Source organism: Mustela nivalis (genome assembly GCF_964662115.1).
Source record: "Mustela nivalis genome assembly, chromosome: 6".
Lineage (NCBI taxonomy): Eukaryota > Metazoa > Chordata > Mammalia > Carnivora > Mustelidae > Mustela > Mustela nivalis.
The window spans coordinates 14982340-15001478 of NC_139025.1; the positions used below are offsets into that span (position 1 = coordinate 14982340).

The window sequence follows — 19139 nt, forward strand, 5'->3', positions numbered from 1 at the left end:
AAGCGCAGCAAAAGGAGGGCCTAGTGGTGCGCAAGTACGTTGCAGGTCAGCACCATGGCGGCCCGCCTGGCTGTGAGCCGGTGGAGGGCTGCCCCTGCAGCGGCCGGGAGAGGCCCGCTGCTGTCCTGCCGGAGGTGGTCCGGCGCCAAGGCAGACACGCTGTACGATGTGGTGGTGTCGGGCGGAGGCCTGGTGGGTACCGCCATGGCCTGTGCCTTGGGTAAGCGGAGCTCCAGGCAGGTATTGGCGGGGAGGGCGGCCGTGGAGCAACTGTGAGGACCGTGGGAGCCCTGAGCTCCTGCGCTCTTTCCCTGCCGAGAGGAGCCCCACGCCAAGCGCTTGGTCCTTCTGGGTTCCGAAGGGTCAAAAGGGGGTGGGTCTTTAGGAATCATGCTAAATCCTGCCGGTTGTTATTTAGGAACGGACACGGTTGTAAGTTATCAGGCATTGTATCGGGCTAGGCGTTTCGTTTCTTTTAGAAAATAACTTCTTTGAGATATAATTGCATACCGTAAGAGTCACCCCTTTAAGCATACGGTGGTTTTTAGTATATTAGCAGGTTGTGCATCCATCATCACCATGAATATTAGAACATTTTTATCACCCCCTAAAGAAACAGGATCCAATTAGCATTCACTGCCCATTTCCCCCCAAAGCTCCTCAGCCCTAGGCAACCACTTGTGAACTTTTTGTCTCTACAGATTTGCTTCTTCCTGACATTTTCATATACTTGGATTCTGCTTAATATCTTAAAGGTTCCTCCAAGTTGTGTGCACCAGTACTTTTTACGGTTGAGTAATTCTGCGTGGTGTGGATGTCCTACATTTGCTTTATGCATTTATTAGTTGACGGATGTTTGGGTTGTTTACACTTCCGGACTGTTTTGAATAATGTTATTATTGTTGTTACAGGGTTTAGTGTAAACATACATTTTTGGTTACTTGAATATATCCATTTCTAGGAGTGGAATTGCGGGGTAACACACATGGTAACTCTGGAAGAACTGCCAAATGGTATTCCAAGGTGGCTGCACCATTTTACATTCCCACCAGCTGTGTGAGGGGGCCAGTTTCTCCATGTCCTGCACAGCACTCTTGTACTTTTGTTTAGAGTCATCCTGATGGGTGTGAAGTGGTGTCTCCTGGGTTGATTTGAATCGCCCTAATGACTAATGATGTCAAATACCCTTTCATATGCTTATTTGTTTTTCTTTGAAGATATGCCTGTTCAGAATCTTTGCCATCTTATTTTGATTTTTTTAAAGTAATTTCTTTCCATTGTGGGGTTTGAACTCAGGAGCCCACGATCAAGAGTTGCATGCTCTGTGAACTAAGCCAGCTAGACACCTCCCTTTGCCCATTTTGGGCAATTTGTCTTTTTATTATTGAGTTCTAAGAGTTGTATTTGTTTGTTTGTTTAGTCAGGGCACAGGTCCTTTAACAGCTAAATGATTTGCAAATATTTTCTCATTTTATGGGTGGCCTTTTCATTTTCTTGGCGGTGTCCTTTGAAACAGAAATTTTTAATTTTGATAATGTTCAACTTGTCAGGTTTTTACCACTTACACTTTTGGTGTCATATCTAAGAAATCATTAGTTAACCCAAATTCATGAAGATTCATTCTTGTGTTCTAAGAGTTTTGTAGTTTTAGCTTTTGGATTTAAGTCTGTGATCCACTTGGAGTTCAACTTTGTGTAAGGTGAGGTGAGGACTTTGCTTTTACATATGTACTTTAGTGTGGTTCACTTCACTGTGATATATACTCTTTTCATATTTTATGTGAGTAAACTTGCTTAGCAAGGTTAAGTAAGGACCAGAGTGTTTTGTTTTTGTTTTTGTTTTTTTAAAGATTTTATTTATTTATTTGACTGAGAGGGAACACAAGCAGGGGAAGTAGTAAAGGGAGAAGCAGGCTTCCCGCTGATCAGGGAGCCCGATGCCAGGCTCCATCCCAGGACCCTGGGATCATGACCTGAGCCAGAGGCAGAGGCTTAAAGACTGAGCCACCCAGGCTCCCCTAAGGACCAGAGTCTTAGAACTGGTAGTAGTAGACTGAGAACTTGAACACAGGTCACCAAACTCCAGTTCTTATGCCCTTTTTAAAAAAGATTTATTTATCTGAGAGAGCGTTAGTGTGCATAGGATAGGGGGCGGATGTGGGGAGAGAAGAGGCAGAGGAAGAGGGAGAAAAGGAGATTCCCCCTGAATGCAGAGCATAATGTGGGGCTGGATCCCAGGACCCTGAGATCATGACCTGAGCCAAAATCAAGAGCCAGACGCTCAAGCAACTGACCCTCAGGTGCCCCCAGATCTTTTTTTTTTTTTTTTAAGATTTTATTTATTTATTTGACAGAGATCACAAGTAGGCAGAGAGGCAGGCAGAGAGAGAGGAGGAAACAGGCTCCCTGCTGAGCAGAGCCCGATGCGGGACTCGATCCCAGGACCCTGAGATCATGGCCTGAGCCGAAGGCAGCGGCTTAACCCACTGAGCCACCCAGGCGCCCATGGTTTTAACAATTGTATAGTGACTTGCAGAAATTGGATCTGAATTTTCTGACCTCACAAATTAAAGATCACTAATAATATAAAAGTCTTTGTTGACTTAAGAATAAGGTATGACAGCCACATCTCCCCTAGGGTGTCTCCCTTTTGGGATACTGGTGGGAAACAATGCTTTGTAGGAGCTAATTGGCTTGAGTCTCAAAGTCATTATAAAAAACATAGTCATGGGGTGCCTGGTTGGCTCAGCGGGTTAAAGCCTCTGCCTTCGGCCCAGGTCATGATCCCAGGACCCTGGGATCGAGCCCCGCATCGGGCTCTCTGCTCAGTGCAGAGCCTGCTTCTCTCTCTCTCTCTCTGCCTGCCTCTCTGCCTACTTGTGTTCTCTGTCAAATAAATAAATAAAATCTTAAAAAAAAAATAAATAAAAACCATAGTCATCAGTTATTGAGTACTTGTTATGGATAGGCATCTCTTAAAGTATTTTGCATAGCGGCACCTGGGTGGCTCAGTCGTTAAGCATCTGCCTTCGTCTCAGGTCATGATCCCAGGGCACTGGGATGGAACCCCCGCATCAGGCTCCCTGCTCCACGGAAGCCTAGTTCTCCCTCTCCCATTCTGCTTGCTTGTATTCTCTCACCGTATCTCTGTCAAATAAATAAATGAAATCTTTAAGAAAAACTATTTTGCAGAACATTTTTACTTAATCCTCATAATTTTGGGGGGTGCTAAAAGGTGGTTTTATTGAAGCAAGGTGACAGGACTCATGAGCAGAAGCAGCTGCTCTGTGTCATAATCTTTTAATTGTAGTCTGATTGACACATGTTGCATCTACTTACTCTCTACAGTCTTGATTGTAAATTGTGCAGACAAGAAAGTTAAAACTCAGGTTAAGTAGCTTGCACGCAAAAGTTGGTAATTGGGAGTTAAAAAGCCTTTTTGAGACACACAGCTCTCTGGCAGGTATACATACCTTTGCTTCCTGACAGCCATTTTGGTTGTACCTACTGGCCACTGGGCTAAAACAGTGGTTCCCAAGCTTGAGTGCATTTAAGAATCAGCTGGAGTGTTTGTTTTCTTTGGAGGTGTTGAATAAGGCACGTACAGAAAATTCAAAAGGGTTTTTGTGTTCTGAAATACCAAGGGTATCGGGCATACACTGTGAAGGATGTAAAGTGAGACTTCCATTTTTTACTTTTACTGCCTGGTTCTCCTTGAAGACAGTCCCCCATTACCAGTTTGTGGGGCCTATTTCAAAATTGAGGATTCCAGGTTTCGCTTGCAGTGACTAATTGGGTTTATTGAGGTGGGGCTGAGGAGCTTGGACTTCCGACAGATACGTGCAGAGTGGATGCTGGGAGGCCACACTTTGAGAAAGAAGCAGTGGAAAAACTGAATTTTCTTATAGTGACTTTACTTCTTAACTTTTTAAAAAAAATTTTTATCTATTTATTTGAGAGAGAGAGTGAGAGAGATCATGAGAGGGGGAAGGTCAGAGGGAGGAGCAGACTCCCCATGGAGCTGGGAGCCCAAAGCGGAACTTGATCCCAGGACTCCAGGATCATGACCTGAGCAGAAGGCAGTCGTTTAACCAACTGAGGCACCCAGGTCTCGCCAACTTTTTATATAATTTTGTATGATATGTACCTGGAAAAATTTCTAGCCTTACTAAAACTTTAGTGTTAATATTTGTATTTAACTTTCTTCCTTCCTTGTTTGTTCTTTTTTTTTTTTTTTTTTAAGATTATTTATTTATTTGACAGAGATCACAAGTAGGCAGAGGCAGGTGGGGGTCGGGGGAAGCAGGGTCCCCGCTGAGCAGAGAGCCCCATGTGGGGCTCCATCCCAGCACCCTGGGATCATGACCTGAGATGAAGGCAGAGGCTTTAACCCACTGAGCCACCCAGGCACCCCACCGTGTTTATTCTTTATCTTAATGCTCTTCAATGCCTCAAGGAGGCAGAGCAGCAGTGCTTTCTTTTACAAACTCAGAGAATTCTGTACTGCACTTGTTCCTTTTTTCCATCTCTTCCGCAGAAGTATAAATCCTCAAAGTCAAGACTGACTTTTAAACAGTTATAATGCAGGCTTCTTGGTGTAAGTCTACAAAAGAAAAGTCAGGAGCCAGAGTGCACTGGGTTGTGACAGTTTCTGCTCTATGTCCAAACTACCAAACACAGGTTAACAAAAGAAAATTCACACACGGGCCAATTTCCTAAAAAAGCAGAGAAAATAATAAACGTTAAATGTGAAAGTTAAAACTCTGGAAGGTTTGTTTGTTTGTTTGTTTGTTTTTTAAAGATTTCATTTATTTGACAAAGACACAGAGAGAGAGAGAGGGAGTGTACAAGCAAACACAAGCGGAAGGAGTGGGAGGGAGAAGCAGCCTCCCCAGTGAGCAGGGAGCCTGATGTGGGGCTTGATCATGGATCATGACCCAAGCCGAAGGCAGATGCTTAATGACTGAGCCACCCAGGTGCCACTGGAATCTTTCATGTGAATTATTCAGTGAGCAAGCCTCACTGTTGTCCTATAAAGCATCTGGGACCTTGGGCAGATCTCAGCCTTTCAGAGGCAGGTGTGGCATTGGGAGTGTTTTCTCTGGAGTCAAGTAAACTCTGAGCTTGTCGAGATATTGTGTGTGTAATGTTTCCCCTTGATCATCACAGACTGTATCCCAGAGAATATTGTCAGTAGTTTATATGGTGATCAACCTTACTTTTTAATTCCGATGTCCACTTTATTATTATTTTTAAGATTTTCTTTGACAGAGGGAGAAACAGCGAGAGAGGGAACACAAGCAGGGGAGTGGGAGAGGGAGAAGCAGGCTTCCCGCTGAGCAGGGAGCCCGATATGGGGCTCCATCCCAGGACCCTGGGAACATGATTTGAGCCAAAGGCAGATGCTTAATGACAGCCACCCAGGCGCGCAGTCAGCGAGCACTTAAATTTTAGCAGCTGCTTTAAAAGTGCAAGTTTTTCAGTAGGCTCTTCTGGTTTCCCCTTAAGTCAGTTTGTTTCCCCTGATTGTTCTACAAACCCACAAGAGTATGTTTCAGGCTTGAAACATCTGTATTTCCCTCTCACATTGTTATCTGTAAATTGCATTCTGTAGTATTTTTTCTCCAGCTGAGTTTTCTAAAATGTTAAATAGCTAAAAAATAAAATAATTGAACCTGACTGTATTTTAGTCCTGTTAGTTCCCTTGTCATTTAACAAAAATGTCTGTTGGGTATCTACGGATTGAGGAGATCCCAAGTTTGTTGCTGGGAATATTAGCCATAGCAAAAGCAATGGTTCCTGCCCCCAGGGAATTTACAGTGTAGCAAACGAGATAGATTTGTAAATAGCCCTGCTGGGGAGGGGAGGAGGCGGTCAGGAGGGCATTCGGGTGGAGCAGACCCTGGAAGGGAAGAGGTGGGTGATGGACCAGAAGGCAGGCCTCTCCGGGAACGCGGCTGTTCCATCCTCCAGTGCAAAACGGCAGAGCCGCATGGCGGTGGGGGTGGGGGGGCATGTGAACTTGGTCGTCTTGGTGCAGCTCACGGCCTGTTCACCAGAGTGACCTTGACTTTCACACTCCTCCCTAGTTGCATCTTAAAATAATGCCACTCTTCTTTAGGTAAGAAAAAATGTGGGGTTGTCATCATTACTAAGTAAAAACCTACATCTTTTCTTTCTAATAATCCTGTCACATTTTTTTCTCCTTTCTTGGCTGCAGCAGCTCCCTGCTTACCGTGTCCGTGTCCTTCCCTGGGACACGGTGGAGGGCCTGTGTCTGTCTGGGCTGCAGGCACCCAGTACCGAAGTCCCCAGGTCCCCTTTTTACTTCTCTATACCAGTGTTTGAGGACCAAATTTATAGGTACAATTGATGTATTTGGGGGGCTCCTTTTCTTTTACAAATAATTCTTTATCTTTGATTCAATCTCGAGAGCCACAACAAATTTCGCTTATTAAATATTCCATTTTTCTGTTGAACACAATTTGTAATTTTTAGTGACTTAACAGTTTAAACCTTAGAAATATCTGGTGTCCTGGACACTGGGCCCTGCCCTTCCCCCCCCCCTTCCCCCAGGGCCTGTACCCTTTGCACAGGCCTCCTCTGAGAACTCCTTTGCTGGCCAGCAGGGCTGGCGGCGCAAGTCAGTCTGCCGTGGGCCCAGGCAAACTGCATGTCACTGGTCACCTGTGCGGGGCCTGAATAAACAGTTGGCAATTAAAAAAAAAAAAAAATCTGGTGTCTAAATACTTCAGCCTTTCTCTTTTACTTCGGTCTTCCTACCTAGGGAGTTCTCCTGGCTCCTTGTGACTTTGTCATTATTTGCTTCTTTGCACATGGCTGGTGTTGGACTGTTAAGAGAAACCCGGGCAGCCACGGACAGGGTGATTCACATGGTTGAAACAGTGGTATAAGCTACTGCTTAGGATTTTGTATGGTGTTTCCTTTTTGTGTGCCGTGTGAGAAACTTGTATCCTAAGGACAAAGCAATTAGTTAATCTCGTGCTTCTCTTAGAAGTGAGAAAGGGAAGAAATTCTGATTTTCCCACTATGATATAAAATGTTGATTCTCTCTCTCTTTTTTTTTTTTTTTTTTTAGGACATGATATTCACTTCAGTGACAAGAAAATCCTGTTGCTAGAAGCAGGTCCAAAGAAAGTATGGGAGAAATTGCCAGAAACTTACAGCAACAGAGTCAGCTCCATTTCCCCTGGCTCTGCAACCCTTCTCAGTAGTGAGTAGATCTTGCATAGAACCAGCCTCTTGTCTCTCCCGGCTTTCCAGTGTGTCCCATAGGGCAGAGGCTCTGGAGCATCCTGTGAGGAGGGCGTTGGTGTGGTAATCTAGTGCATCGTTGAAGATGAGGCCCCATTACAGTGTCCCCTCCCAGGCTGAGGAAGATGTCCTTGGGACATGTGGGTTCATCACGCGGACTTCGTTTGTGATGTTGGGTCATTATGAATTGGTTGAATTGAAACTGTGTGAACTAATTATGACCATTGGTTTCCAGTAGAAATACCCTCTTTATTCCCAGACTCAGCCCTCTTGGGATCTAGGGAGTTTGGATGCTAAATGCTTTTGAGTGTAAATCAGTGTGTGCACATGGAACTCATTAGAAAACGGTCTGTAGGTCTCTGCCAGAGGTTACTCCCCTATCTAGAACCGCCCTGTCAAAAATTAGACTCTTCCAATCACTTTTTAGCCCCTTATACTCCTTTATTTTTCTTTGTAGCACTTAGTACTAACCTGACAATGTATTACGTCTTTGTTTTTTTTGTTTGTTTGTTTTTTTTTTTTTTACACTCTCTATCTCTCCAACCAGAATATTAGCTGTAGAGGAACTTTGGTTTCACACTTTATGTTGAGTACCTAGAATTGTGTCTGGCTCACTGTGTCCACACTGAATAAATCTGTTCAGTGCTATGGGTTTTAAAAAAAAAAGTTAAAAGACTGTCTTTTAAAAAAAAAATGTTAAGATTTTATTTTTAAGTAATCGCTCCACCCACTGTGGAGTTCAAATTCAGACCCCCGAGATCAAGAGTTACTATGCACTTCTAACTGAGCCAGCCGGGCACCCCAGAGAGTTTCTAACTTCTGTAGGATGATGAAAAAAATCCAGGTTTGGTTTCCTTTTTTATTTCCCTAACTTTAATGTGATTTGACTTTTTAAAAAGAATACTTGGTGGGGGGCGGAGGGAGAGAGACTCTCAAGCAGACTCCCCACAGAGTGCAGAGCCTGATGTGGGGCTCAGTCTCCCGACCCTGAGGTCACGACCTGAGCTATAACCGAGTTGGACGTTTAACTGACTGAGCCACCCAGGCGCCCCAGATCTGACTTTTTGATCATGAAAGCTGGGTTTTTTTTTCATGCTGTATAATCTGAATTTGGGAACAGAGTAGTTTAACTCCTAGCATCAAACAGGAAAAAATGAGAGTATTTTTCTGTCATTGGAGAATGCTGAAAACAATCTCTTACTTCACAGGTTCGAGAGACAGAGCCCAGGAGGGCTGTGTCACATGAACTTGCTCTGGCCTGTACATGGATCCTTTCTTTTGTAGGTTTTGGTGCCTGGGACCACATCTGCAACATGAGATACAGAGCCTTTCGGCGAATGCAGGTGCCTTCTTTATTACTTCTGGCAAGATAATCTTGATTGTCCATCTTTTCTGTATCTTGGAATCCATATTCTCCATATTTCATGTGGAAGCAGGAACTTCCCATTCAGTTTAAGGGAGTGGGGAGCATTCTCAAGAGAAGTTTCTTCTCACCTTCTGTCTCCTACCAGGGGAACTGACATTGTGATTTTCCTGCTTCTGTCACTTGTGGAAGGCAGCACTGTTTCTGATCGGAGCAAGACATTTTCTCTTCCTTGGGTTATAATACAGACTTTCCTTCGGTGTTTCCAGGTGTGGGATGCCTGCTCAGAGGCGCTGATAATGTTCGATAAGGATAATCTGGATGACATGGGCTACATAGTGGAGAATGACGTCATCATGCGCGCTCTCACCAAGCAGCTGGAGGCCGCGTCAGGTGAGGCTCCCACTTCTTACGTCTTCTTTTACCCTGCACGGTGAACTGCTCTAGAATTTTTCTGGGACTTACCGGGAAAAAGAATCCCTTTTATGGAGATTGAATATCCACCGTAAAGGAACCCTCTGTTAGATATCTTAGGGTTTTTTCTTTTTTTTAAATTCAGGAATAAAAATAACGGTTTTATTCAGGAATAATTTATATACCATAAAATTCACCCATTTTAAGTGTACAATTCAGTGGTTTTTAGTGTACTTATAGAGTTAGGCCACAGTCACAGTATCATTTTAGAACATTTCTGTCACCTCAGAAAGAAATCTTAGGTCTGCTTACAGCATTCCCCCTTCCCAACCGCAGCCCCTGGCACCACTGGTCTACTTTCCCATTCATGTTGCCGCCTGTGTTAGTAGTCCGTTCTTTTTTATCACCAGATGGTATTCCTTCGTGTGAATACACTGCATTTCGTTCATCCATTCTTCGGTTGACGGACAGTGGGTTGTTCCCACTTTCTGGCAGTTGTGAATAACGCTGTGAACATTTGGTACAAGTCTTTGCAGGGACATAGGTCTCATTTGTTCTGGGTGCATACTTAGGAGTAGACCTGCTGGGTCATGTATTCTGTGTTTAACATTTCCAGAAACTGCTGAGCTTTTTCAGAGAGGCTGCAGCATTTCACTTTCCCACCAGTAATATATAAGGTCACCAATTGCCCCATATCCTTGCCAACGCTTACTTTCCTTTTGTTTTTTTATTATAGCCATCCCAGTGACAAATGGTATCTTATCGTAGTTTTCTTCTTTTTTTTTAAGATTGTATTTATTTATTTGACAGACAGAGATCACAAGCAGGCAGAGAGACAGGTAGAGAGAGAGAGGAAGGGAAGCAGGCTCCCTGCTGAGCAGAGAGCCCAAAGCGGGGCTCGATCCCAGGACCCTGAGATCATAACCTGAGCCGAAGGCAGAGGCTTTAACCCACTGAGCCACCCAGGCGCCCCTCTTACTGTAGTTTTCCCATCTTTCCTCTGCTTGTTTGCCATTTAGTGAAATAACTATTCAGAATCTTTTGCCCATTTAAAAATTGGAACATCTTTTTCTTTTTGAGTTAGAAGAGTTCCTTATATATTCTGAATATAAATTCCTTATCAGATTATTATGAAATCTCTATACCCAGCATGGGGCCTGAACTCACAGCCCTGAGATCGAGAGTCCTGTGCTCTAATGACTGAGCCAACCAGGTGCCCCACTTAATGTGCAACTTTTAAAGATAATTTAGACCAAATATTTAGTCACTTAGAAACATGTTCCATAACATTGGTGAAAAAAGTAGGTCATATCCTGTGTGTGCATATGCATCTATATGCATAGGAAGTAATCTGGAAAGCTGTATGGAAAAGCTTTAATTGGAGTTGCCTCTTAAGTGGTACGATTAAGGGTAATGTTTTCCATCCCTTTTAAATCTTCCTTTGTTGGGGTGCCCAGGTGGCTCAGTGGGTTAAAGCCTCTGCCTTTGGCTCAGGTCACGATCTCATGGTCCAGGGATCAAGTCCCATATCGGGCTCTCTGCTCAGCAGGGAGCCTGCTTCCCCCTCTCTCTCTGCCTGCCTCTCTGCCTACTTGTGATCTCCGTCTGTCAAATAAATAAATAAGATCTTAAAAAAAATCTTCCTTTGTTGTTCATACTTCAAAAGCATATCATCTTTACAATCAGAAAAGTAAAAATATTTCCAGTGGCAAGAAAAGTCTTAGGAAATCTAGAACTTCTTTGAGCCCCTGGCATTCCCACCCTGTTGATTCTGAAAGCATGTGGCATCACTTAGGCACAGAGTGAACCTAGAAGAGCAGGAGTGTGGGGATGAGAAGAGAGCATCCCTGGGCTGGTCATTCAGTGAGGGCTGAGTATTTATTTATTTACTTATTTGTTTATGACACTGACTTATCCCTGTGGCCCTGTCATTTATCAGCTCTCAGACTGTAGCATTTATTACAGGAGTTATTTTGTAGATTTTACTGTTCTTGTTCATGAGTAGACGATGAGACTGCTATCCTTAGAGCTCGCTTTAGATTTAGGTACGATTTTTGCCTCAGCCCGTGTGGGGGGCCTTTCTGATGTTTTGTTTTCTCTCTCTGACCTCCTAGACCGGGTGACGGTTCTCTACAGGAGCAGAGCAGTCGGCTATACCTGGCCTTATCCCTTCACCATGGCGGACTCCAGCCCTTGGGTTCATATTACCCTAGGTGATGGCAGCACCCTCCAGACTAAATTGTTGGTAGTTGAAAATTCTTGTTTTGCCAGGGGTCTTGAGTATCCATAGCTTATCCTAGACTCTAGGGTCTTTCGTTTTAGATTTAAGCTATAATTTTGGGCAAAGCTTTTGGTTATTAGGACCAGTACTCACTCAGGCCAACTCAAGATGGTCTTTTAAATCTGGTATAGAGGGGCGCCTGGGTGGCTCAGTGGGTTAAAGCCTCTGCCTTCGGCTCAGGTCCTGATCCCAGGGCCCAGGAATCGAGACCCACACCGGGCTTTCTGCTCAGCAGGGAGCCTGCTTCCCCATCCTCTCTGCCTGCCTCTCTGCCTACTTGTGATCTCTATCAAATAAATAAATAAAATCTTGGGGAAAAAAAAATAAATTCAGTATAGGAAGCAGTCTCCTGGACCATCTTAGGTCTTGAAAGAAAAGGGACGCAGGAACAGCAGCAGCAGTGGAGGTGGTTCTTGCCCTCGCGGGAGTCCTGGAGTCCCTTCACCTCCTACGCTTCCCCTGTCTCTCTCTCTCTCTCTGTGCGCCAGGCGCCAGCTTCCCCTTCTGTTGGGCAGCCATTCCTAACCTTCCAGCAGGACTGTTCAGCTCTGGTGCCTGCCTCGTTAACTTCTAGGTCAAATATCAAGAGAATCTGGCCAAGTTAACCTATGGCTGGCACCTCATGGGCTGAGGTCCAGCTTTGGTCCATTAGTTGACACTGGGGTTCCATAGGTAAGGCTGCCCCCTCCAGGGGCTGTGAGTGAGGTGGGCGTGATGACAGGTTGCCCGCCGCCACCGAGCTTGTGAACGAGAGTTGGAACTAGAGAGAACTGAAGGGGACAGAGACACACTTCTGCAACAGTTTCGGGTATTAAGGAGTTCTAAGACTTGACAGACTCGTTTCCATGCAGATTGGTGCAGATGGTCACAACTCAGGCGTGCGGCAGGCTGCTGGGATTCAGAATGTCAGCTGGAGCTACGATCAGTCTGCTGTCGTGGCTACTCTGCACTTGTCGGAGGTGAGAGCCTGAGCCCACCAGCTGGGGCCCCCGCTCGTGTTCTGTGGGTACTAAGTCCTTTTCGTGAGAATGCTTCCTCTGTCGTAGGCCACAGAAAACAACGTAGCTTGGCAGAGATTCCTTCCGTCGGGGCCCATTGCTCTGCTCCCGGTAAGAAGTCCTTCCAGCGGATCAGTCTGCTTCAGCGCGCCCAGCCTTCCTCTCTTAGGGCTTCACCTTCTGTCAGTCTTTTTCTGGTTTCGAGGGAATATGCCCAGGCTAACTTTGTTTCCCGTTACTCCCTTCAAGCCTGAGAGCTCCCAAGAACAGAAGTCTTGCCCTTAGTATTGATGTTCTTTTTTTTTTTGGACCTGGATGCTTGCAAGTGAGGGGAGGGGCGTGGGGAGAGGATCTCAAGCACAGAGCCCTGTCTGGGGCTCGATCTCCCAGCCCTGAGATCATGATCTGAGCCAAAATCATCCGACTGAGCCACGCAGGCGCTCTACTATTGATGTTCATTTGACGCAGCTCTCAGACACCTTGAGTTCCTTGGTCTGGTCCACATCCCATGAACATGCAGCGGAGCTTGTTGGCATGGATGAAGAGAAGTTCGTGGATACCGTTAACTCTGCCTTCGTGAGTATGAGCATGTCCTGCTGGGTTGCAGGGAGATACAGAAAGGTGGTTTTGATGAAGGAAAAAGGAATAACCAACCAGCAGCCCCTATAGTAACTGTAGCTTTTGATCTGGGCTATGTGGACGGGAGGGCATTCAGGGAAATGCAAAACAGCGCAAATTAACAACTTCTGTGCTTTTTTGACGGTTGTGGGCGGCTGCTGCGCTGACTGTAACAGCTGCTTGGGCAGTAGTTAGCATTGGCCCTTTTTTCTGAAGCTGTAACTACTTGACTAATTCTGAATAGCTGTACTAGGTTTGAAGTACTTGAACCTTTGAAGCCTGATTCATTAGACATGTTCTTAAAGGAGCTGAGCACAGTTTAGCAGGGAGCTTAAGAGAAAGTCTTGTAGACACATGGGTTTAGTACTGCTTCTGCCTGTTAATCTCCTAGGAAATGGAAATAGTATCACCAGCCTCTCAGGGTTTAATAACAATAATAAAAGTCTAAAGATTTTTGTTATTTATTTTTTTAAAAGATTATATTTTTATTTTTTTGACAGAGATCACAAGTAGGCAGAGAGGCAGGCAGAGAGAGAGGAAGGGAAGCAGGCTCCCCACCGTGCAGAGAGCCTGATGCGGGGCTCAATCCCAGGTCACTGGGATCATGACCTGAGCCAAAAGCAGAGGCTTTAACCCACTGAGCCACCCAGGCACCCCAAGCCTAAAGATTTTTCAAATGAGAGAATTGATGTAAGATGCTTGGAGCACACCTAGTATATTGTAGGTGCTCAAAAAATGGTAACAATTATTCTGGAGTAGACACAGCCTTCAATGTTGGCAGCAGTAATTTCGGAGCTTAAGCACCACATATATCTGAATTCAACTAATAGTAACAATCAGTAAGATTCACTGAACACTTACTATGTGCTACGCACAGGCGAAGGGTTGCACCTGTCCATTTAATGCAGTGACCCATCGAGGAGGGCGCTGTTACCATGCTCGTAGCTATCTGCCCAAGGTCAGAGAGCCGTGGGGTAAGGCTGGGTTTGGCAGTCAGGCTGGCCCCTCGAACTTGTGGTTTTAACCACCAAACTGCCACCTCACTAGTGACTTCCAGTCGTTTAGACTGAAGAACTTGGGCTTCCCTGCTCTAGAGCAGCAACAGGAGTGACAGGAACTGAACACACTAAGTGGCTTCCAAGGCAGATGGTGAAGGCTGCCCTGTTGGTCAGTTCGCATGTGCTCCTGCCACGGGCTTCTGCAGGGCAATTACGGACACGTCCCGCGCGCCTTCTAGGTGGGAGAGTCCGGAGGCAGACAGAGGAGACACAGTCCTACTTTCAGGAAGCTCACAGTCTAGTGAGGGAGGAAGCTACTGAAGCAACAACTGGTGAAAGTAGTCACAGGATGTTAACGGAAGCACAGAGGAGGGAAACACACAGTGGAGGGTTTGGAGGGAGGATCACAGCTTCTTGGTGCTCCGAGGGGTCTTCCCGGCGAATTAGAAGGACGTTCTAAGCACAGGGAGGAAAGGCAGGGGCGAGGATGTCGTCGAATGCGCTCCGCTGTGGCTGCTATATGGCTTTGGAGGGTTAAGGTGAAGTGCAGGGCAGGGTGGACGCCCACAGGTGGGCAGGGGCAGCTTGGGGGCAGTTTGGCTTGATTCTAAAACCTGTGGGGAAAAGGTAGGAAGTTGTGTTTTTTTGCCTTTGCTTACGGGGTGTGCCACCTGTGGTCTACATCAGTCTAGGCTTGTTAGGTACTATTAATACTTGGCTTTAGTGATAAAATGGGTTTTCTTGGTGATTTTTTTACTTCCCTTTTCATCACTGGTGAATCTCTACTGTTTGTGGCTGATGCGGCTCAGTGGAGTGATGCCAACCACACGGACCTCATCGACGCGGCGGGCAGCCTGCTGCAGTCCGCTGTCGCCTTTCTGAAGCCCACGAAGGTCTCCGCTCGCCAGATGCCCCCAAGTGTAGCCCGGGTGGATGCCAAAAGCCGAGTGCTGTTTCCACTTGGCTTGGGACATGCTGCTGAGTATGTCCGCCCGCGGCTGGCTCTCATCGGGTAAGATGACGGGGCAGGGCTGTCTTCTCACTGTGCTGCAGGAGGCCGTACCTGAGCTCTGCTTTCCTCTTAGGGATGCAGCGCACAGAGTCCATCCACTTGCAGGACAAGGTGTCAACATGGGCTTCGGGGATGTCTCCAGCTTGGTCCGTCACCTCAGTGCTGCAGCCTTCAACGGGCAGGACTTAGGTAAGGATTCAGGTGCCTCAGAAGTTCCGGAGGTCATACAGTCAGGGAAGATCGGGCTCCAGAATGCCCCTCCATAGCCAGATGTGGTAGGCATCAGTGTGTCTGGCTTACTGGGGAACAGCTTCATTGTAAGATCAGAGAGTTACACCTTTCCTCCTTCCTCCAGGCTCTATGAGCCATCTCACAGGTTATGAAACAGATCGACAGCGTCACAACACTGCTCTTCTGGCTGCTACTGACCTACTGAAAAGGCTTTACTCCACCAGGGCCGCTCCGCTGGTGCTGCTCCGGACCTGGGGCTTGCAGGCCACAAATGCAGTGTCTCCACTCAAAGTAAGGTCACTCACGGCTCTCCAGGAGTCTTGCTCACTGAGGAAGGACTTGGCCAATGACTCTTAATTTCTTTGAATTAATTTTCTTGGCTGTAAAATTACCTTTTTAGGAATACCTCCCCCATTGATTATGAACAAAAAACTTGCTGAGCTCAGGGGTAGAGCCCACATCTAAGCAGTAACTTTACATGAGGGAGGGTTTAAAATAGTGAATAGGAACTTTTAAAGATAAAGATTGTTTAGGGGCAGTTGGGTGTCTCAGTTGGTTAAGCTTAGTGTCCAACTCTTGATTTTGGCTCAGGTCATGATCTCAGGGTCATGAGATCAAGCCCTGCATCAGGCGCTGCACTCGGTGCAATCTGCTTCTCTCTCTCAAATAAATAAATAAATACAATCTTTAAAAAAAAGATGCTTAAACTCTTTTTGCTGCTTGGCCAGCTTCTTTCTTGAGAAACTTCCATTTAAAGACATTTTGGAGGGACTTTTGAGAGGAGCATTTGTCTGGGACTTTTGCTAAGTTTTTGCTTTAATCACTTTGGGTATTTTATTTTTAAGTAGGCTCCACTGCCAGCATGGAGCCCTGAACTCACAACCCTGATACCAAGACCTGAGCTGATATCAGGAGTTGGATGCTTAACCAGCTGAGCCACCCAGGCGCTCCTATATATTATTTTAAAATATTTTTTCACTTGCCATCACACCTTAACAGAGTCCAAGTATCATTCATTTTATTTCATTTTTCTCCAGGAACAGATTATAGCCTTTGCAAGCAAATGAATGCTCCCCTTCTGGACATTCTGTTGAAGAAAAATGAACATCTTTTCTGAAGATTGTCACATATTTTCAAGATTTAATAAATTTGCTTTACATTAGATTTCTCGTCTCTTTTTCTCTTCTGCTTTATGGGCCTGTGAACCCCAAATCATGAGTGATAGATAATTTGCTGTGAGGAGGGCATATCAGTCAAGCTAACAAAAAAACCCCAAAGAAAGACTATTGTGATTTGGTTGAAAAGACTTTTTATTACTGAAAGAAAAATTGCTAAGGTGCTGTCTCATTCATTTTTGAGGGAGGATTTATAAAAGAGAAGATTTCTAAAATTAAGTTGCTATCAACTTGAAACAGACTGCTATTTACACCACATACTTTATGTGAACCTCATGGTAACCACAAGGGGAAAATGTAAGTACACAAAAGAAAATGAGAAAGGAATCTGAACATAACACTAAAGAAAGCCATCAGACCACAAGGGAGCAGTGAAAGAAGATCAGAGAATTAAATAAACAGAAAACAATTAACAAAATGTCAGTAAGAATATACCTACCAATAATTAAATGAAAATGGACTAAATTTGTCAATCAAAAGACAGAGAGTGCCTGGTTGTGTGGGCAAAAAAACACATCTACGACTTATAAGAGATACTGCAGGACTTACCCAGACTGAAAATGGAACGGACAGAAAGATACTCCATGGAAATGAAAAGAAAACTGGATTAGCTATACTCCAGTCAGACTTTAAAACAAAGACTAGGGGGCACCTGGGTGGCTCAGTCGTTGGATGTTTGCAGATACTAACAGACCTAAAGGGAGATAAAGCAATATGGTAATAGTAGGAGACTTTAATATCCCACTCCTGTCAATAGATAATTCATCCAGACAGAAGAATCAATACAGAAATACTGGACTTTTATACCACATGGACATAACATACATACTCAGAACATTCCATCTAGAAGGTAGAATACACATTCCTAAGTGTATGTAGAATGTTATCAAGAATAAATCAGGCCAAAAACCAAGACTCAACAAATTAAAGAAAATGGAAATTCTATGAAGCATCTCTGGTATGAAACTGGACCACAATGGTATACAACTATAACTTAATTACAAAAAAATGGGAAAAGGCACAAATACGAGATTAAATAATGTGCTTTTGAACAACCAGTGTGTCATCAGGAAATAAAAGAGAAATTAAAAAACCTAGAGACAAATGAAAACCAAAATGTGACACCAAAATATATAAGATGTAGCAAAAGCAGTTCTAAGAGGGAAATTCATGCCCACTTGAAGAAACAAGGAAAATATCAGATTGCCAACATAACTTTACATCTAAAGGAACTTTCTAGAAAAAGAACAAAGCCTGAGAGTAGTGGAAGGTAGATTAAAGCAGAAAAAGAGACAAAAGACAATTAAACAATGAATGAAACTAAGAGTTGGTTCTTCGAAAAGATAAAATCTACAAATCTTCAGTAGACCAAGTAAAAGTAAGAGCAGACTCAAAATCGGAAAGTAAAGAGAAGTAGTTAGTATAACTGAATTTATTTACCACAGAAATCCAAAGGATCCTAAGAGACACTGAACAATTACATGCCAACAAGCTGGACAACCTAGAAATGAATAAATTCTTAGAAATGTACAACCTTCCAAAATCATGAAAAAACAAAATATGAATAGACTGATTACTAGTAAGGAAATTTGAAACCGTAAATTAAAAATTTCCCAATAAACCAAAGTCTAGAAACAGCTTCCCTGGCAAATTCTACCAAAGTTTTAAGGAAGATTTAATACCTCTCACAATCTTCCAAAAGAGAAGGATTAGCTTCCAAATGCAATGTATAAGGCCAGTATTACTCTCATTAACCAAAACCAGGCAAAGATACCACAATTTATAGGCCAAAATTTATAGGTTCATCCTTGATGAACACAGATGCAAAAGTCCTCCTCAACAAAATATTAACAAATCTAATAATACATTAAAAAGGATCATAGAGGGGCACCTGGGTGGTTCAGTGGGTTAAAGCCTCTGCCTTCAGCTCAGGTTCTCTCTGCCTGCCTCTGCCTACTTGTGATATCTCTCTCTGGGTCAAATAAATAAAATCTTTAAAAAAAAAAAGGATAATACACCATAATTAAGTTACTCCAGGGACGCAAGGACAGTTCAACCTACGGAAATCAATTATATAGGTTAACAGAAGGAAAGACAAGTCATTTTATCATCTTAATAGATGTACAAAATCATCTGACAAAATTCAATATCCATTTATGCTAAAAATTCTCAACCAAGTGGGCATATTAGGGAATGGGGAATGTACTTCAACATAATACAGGCCATATATGACAAACCTTTAGCTAGCATCATACTTAAAGGTACAAAGCTGACAGCCTTTCATCTTAAGAACAGGAACAAGACAAGAATGCCCATTCTCACCTCTTTTATCCGTCATAGTACTGTAAGTCCCAGCTACAGAAATTAGGCAAGAAAGAAAAATAAAAAGCAGCCAAATCAGGAAGTAAAACTCACTATTTGCAGATGACATGATACTGTATATAGAAAGCCCTAAAGACTCCATCAAAAAACTGTCGGTACTAAAAATAAATTCAGTAAAGTTACAGGATATAAAATTAATACACTGAAACTAGTGTTTCCAAACAGTAAGAACAAAGCGCCAGAAGTTAAGAAAACAATTCCATTTAAAAAACAAAATGAGGGGCGCCTGGGTGGCTCAGTGGTTAAGCCGCTGCCTTCGGCTCAGGTCATGATCTCAGGGTCCTGGGATCGAGTCCCGCATCGGGCTCTCTGCTCAGCAGGGAGCCTGCTTCCTCCTCTCTCTCTCTCTGCCTGCCTCTCTGCCTACTTGTGATTTCTCTCTGTCAAATAAAT

General features: G+C 44.2%; 2 protein-coding genes across 14 annotated transcripts in view; one reads left to right on the forward strand and one right to left on the reverse strand.

Moving 5' to 3' along the window:
• On the forward strand, positions 1–16353 carry COQ6 (coenzyme Q6, monooxygenase). Of its 3 annotated transcripts, none has more exons than XM_082733488.1 (12): positions 1–220; positions 7099–7233; positions 8559–8617; positions 8907–9030; positions 11166–11296; positions 12184–12291; positions 12379–12441; positions 12799–12906; positions 14756–14958; positions 15032–15147; positions 15314–15480; positions 16227–16353. In XM_082733488.1, the coding sequence occupies exons 1-12, from the start codon at positions 55–57 to the stop codon at positions 16254–16256; spliced, it is 1410 nt and encodes a 469-aa protein (XP_082589614.1). In that variant the 5' UTR covers positions 1–54; the 3' UTR covers positions 16257–16353. The 3 variants fall into 3 exon arrangements, with proteins under 3 accessions (XP_082589614.1, XP_082589615.1, XP_082589616.1); XM_082733489.1 differs by having other exon boundaries at positions 14756–14928; XM_082733490.1 differs by lacking the exon at positions 11166–11296 and having other exon boundaries at positions 23–220.
• Positions 16186–19139, reverse strand: part of ENTPD5 (ectonucleoside triphosphate diphosphohydrolase 5 (inactive)) — a 53617-nt gene continuing 50663 nt past the window's right edge. For all 11 annotated transcript variants that reach the window (XM_082733517.1, XM_082733507.1, XM_082733511.1 and 8 more), the window contains one exon: positions 16186–18972. The gene's annotated coding sequence lies outside the window, so the exon portion shown is untranslated. The remainder of the gene's footprint in view (positions 18973–19139) is intronic.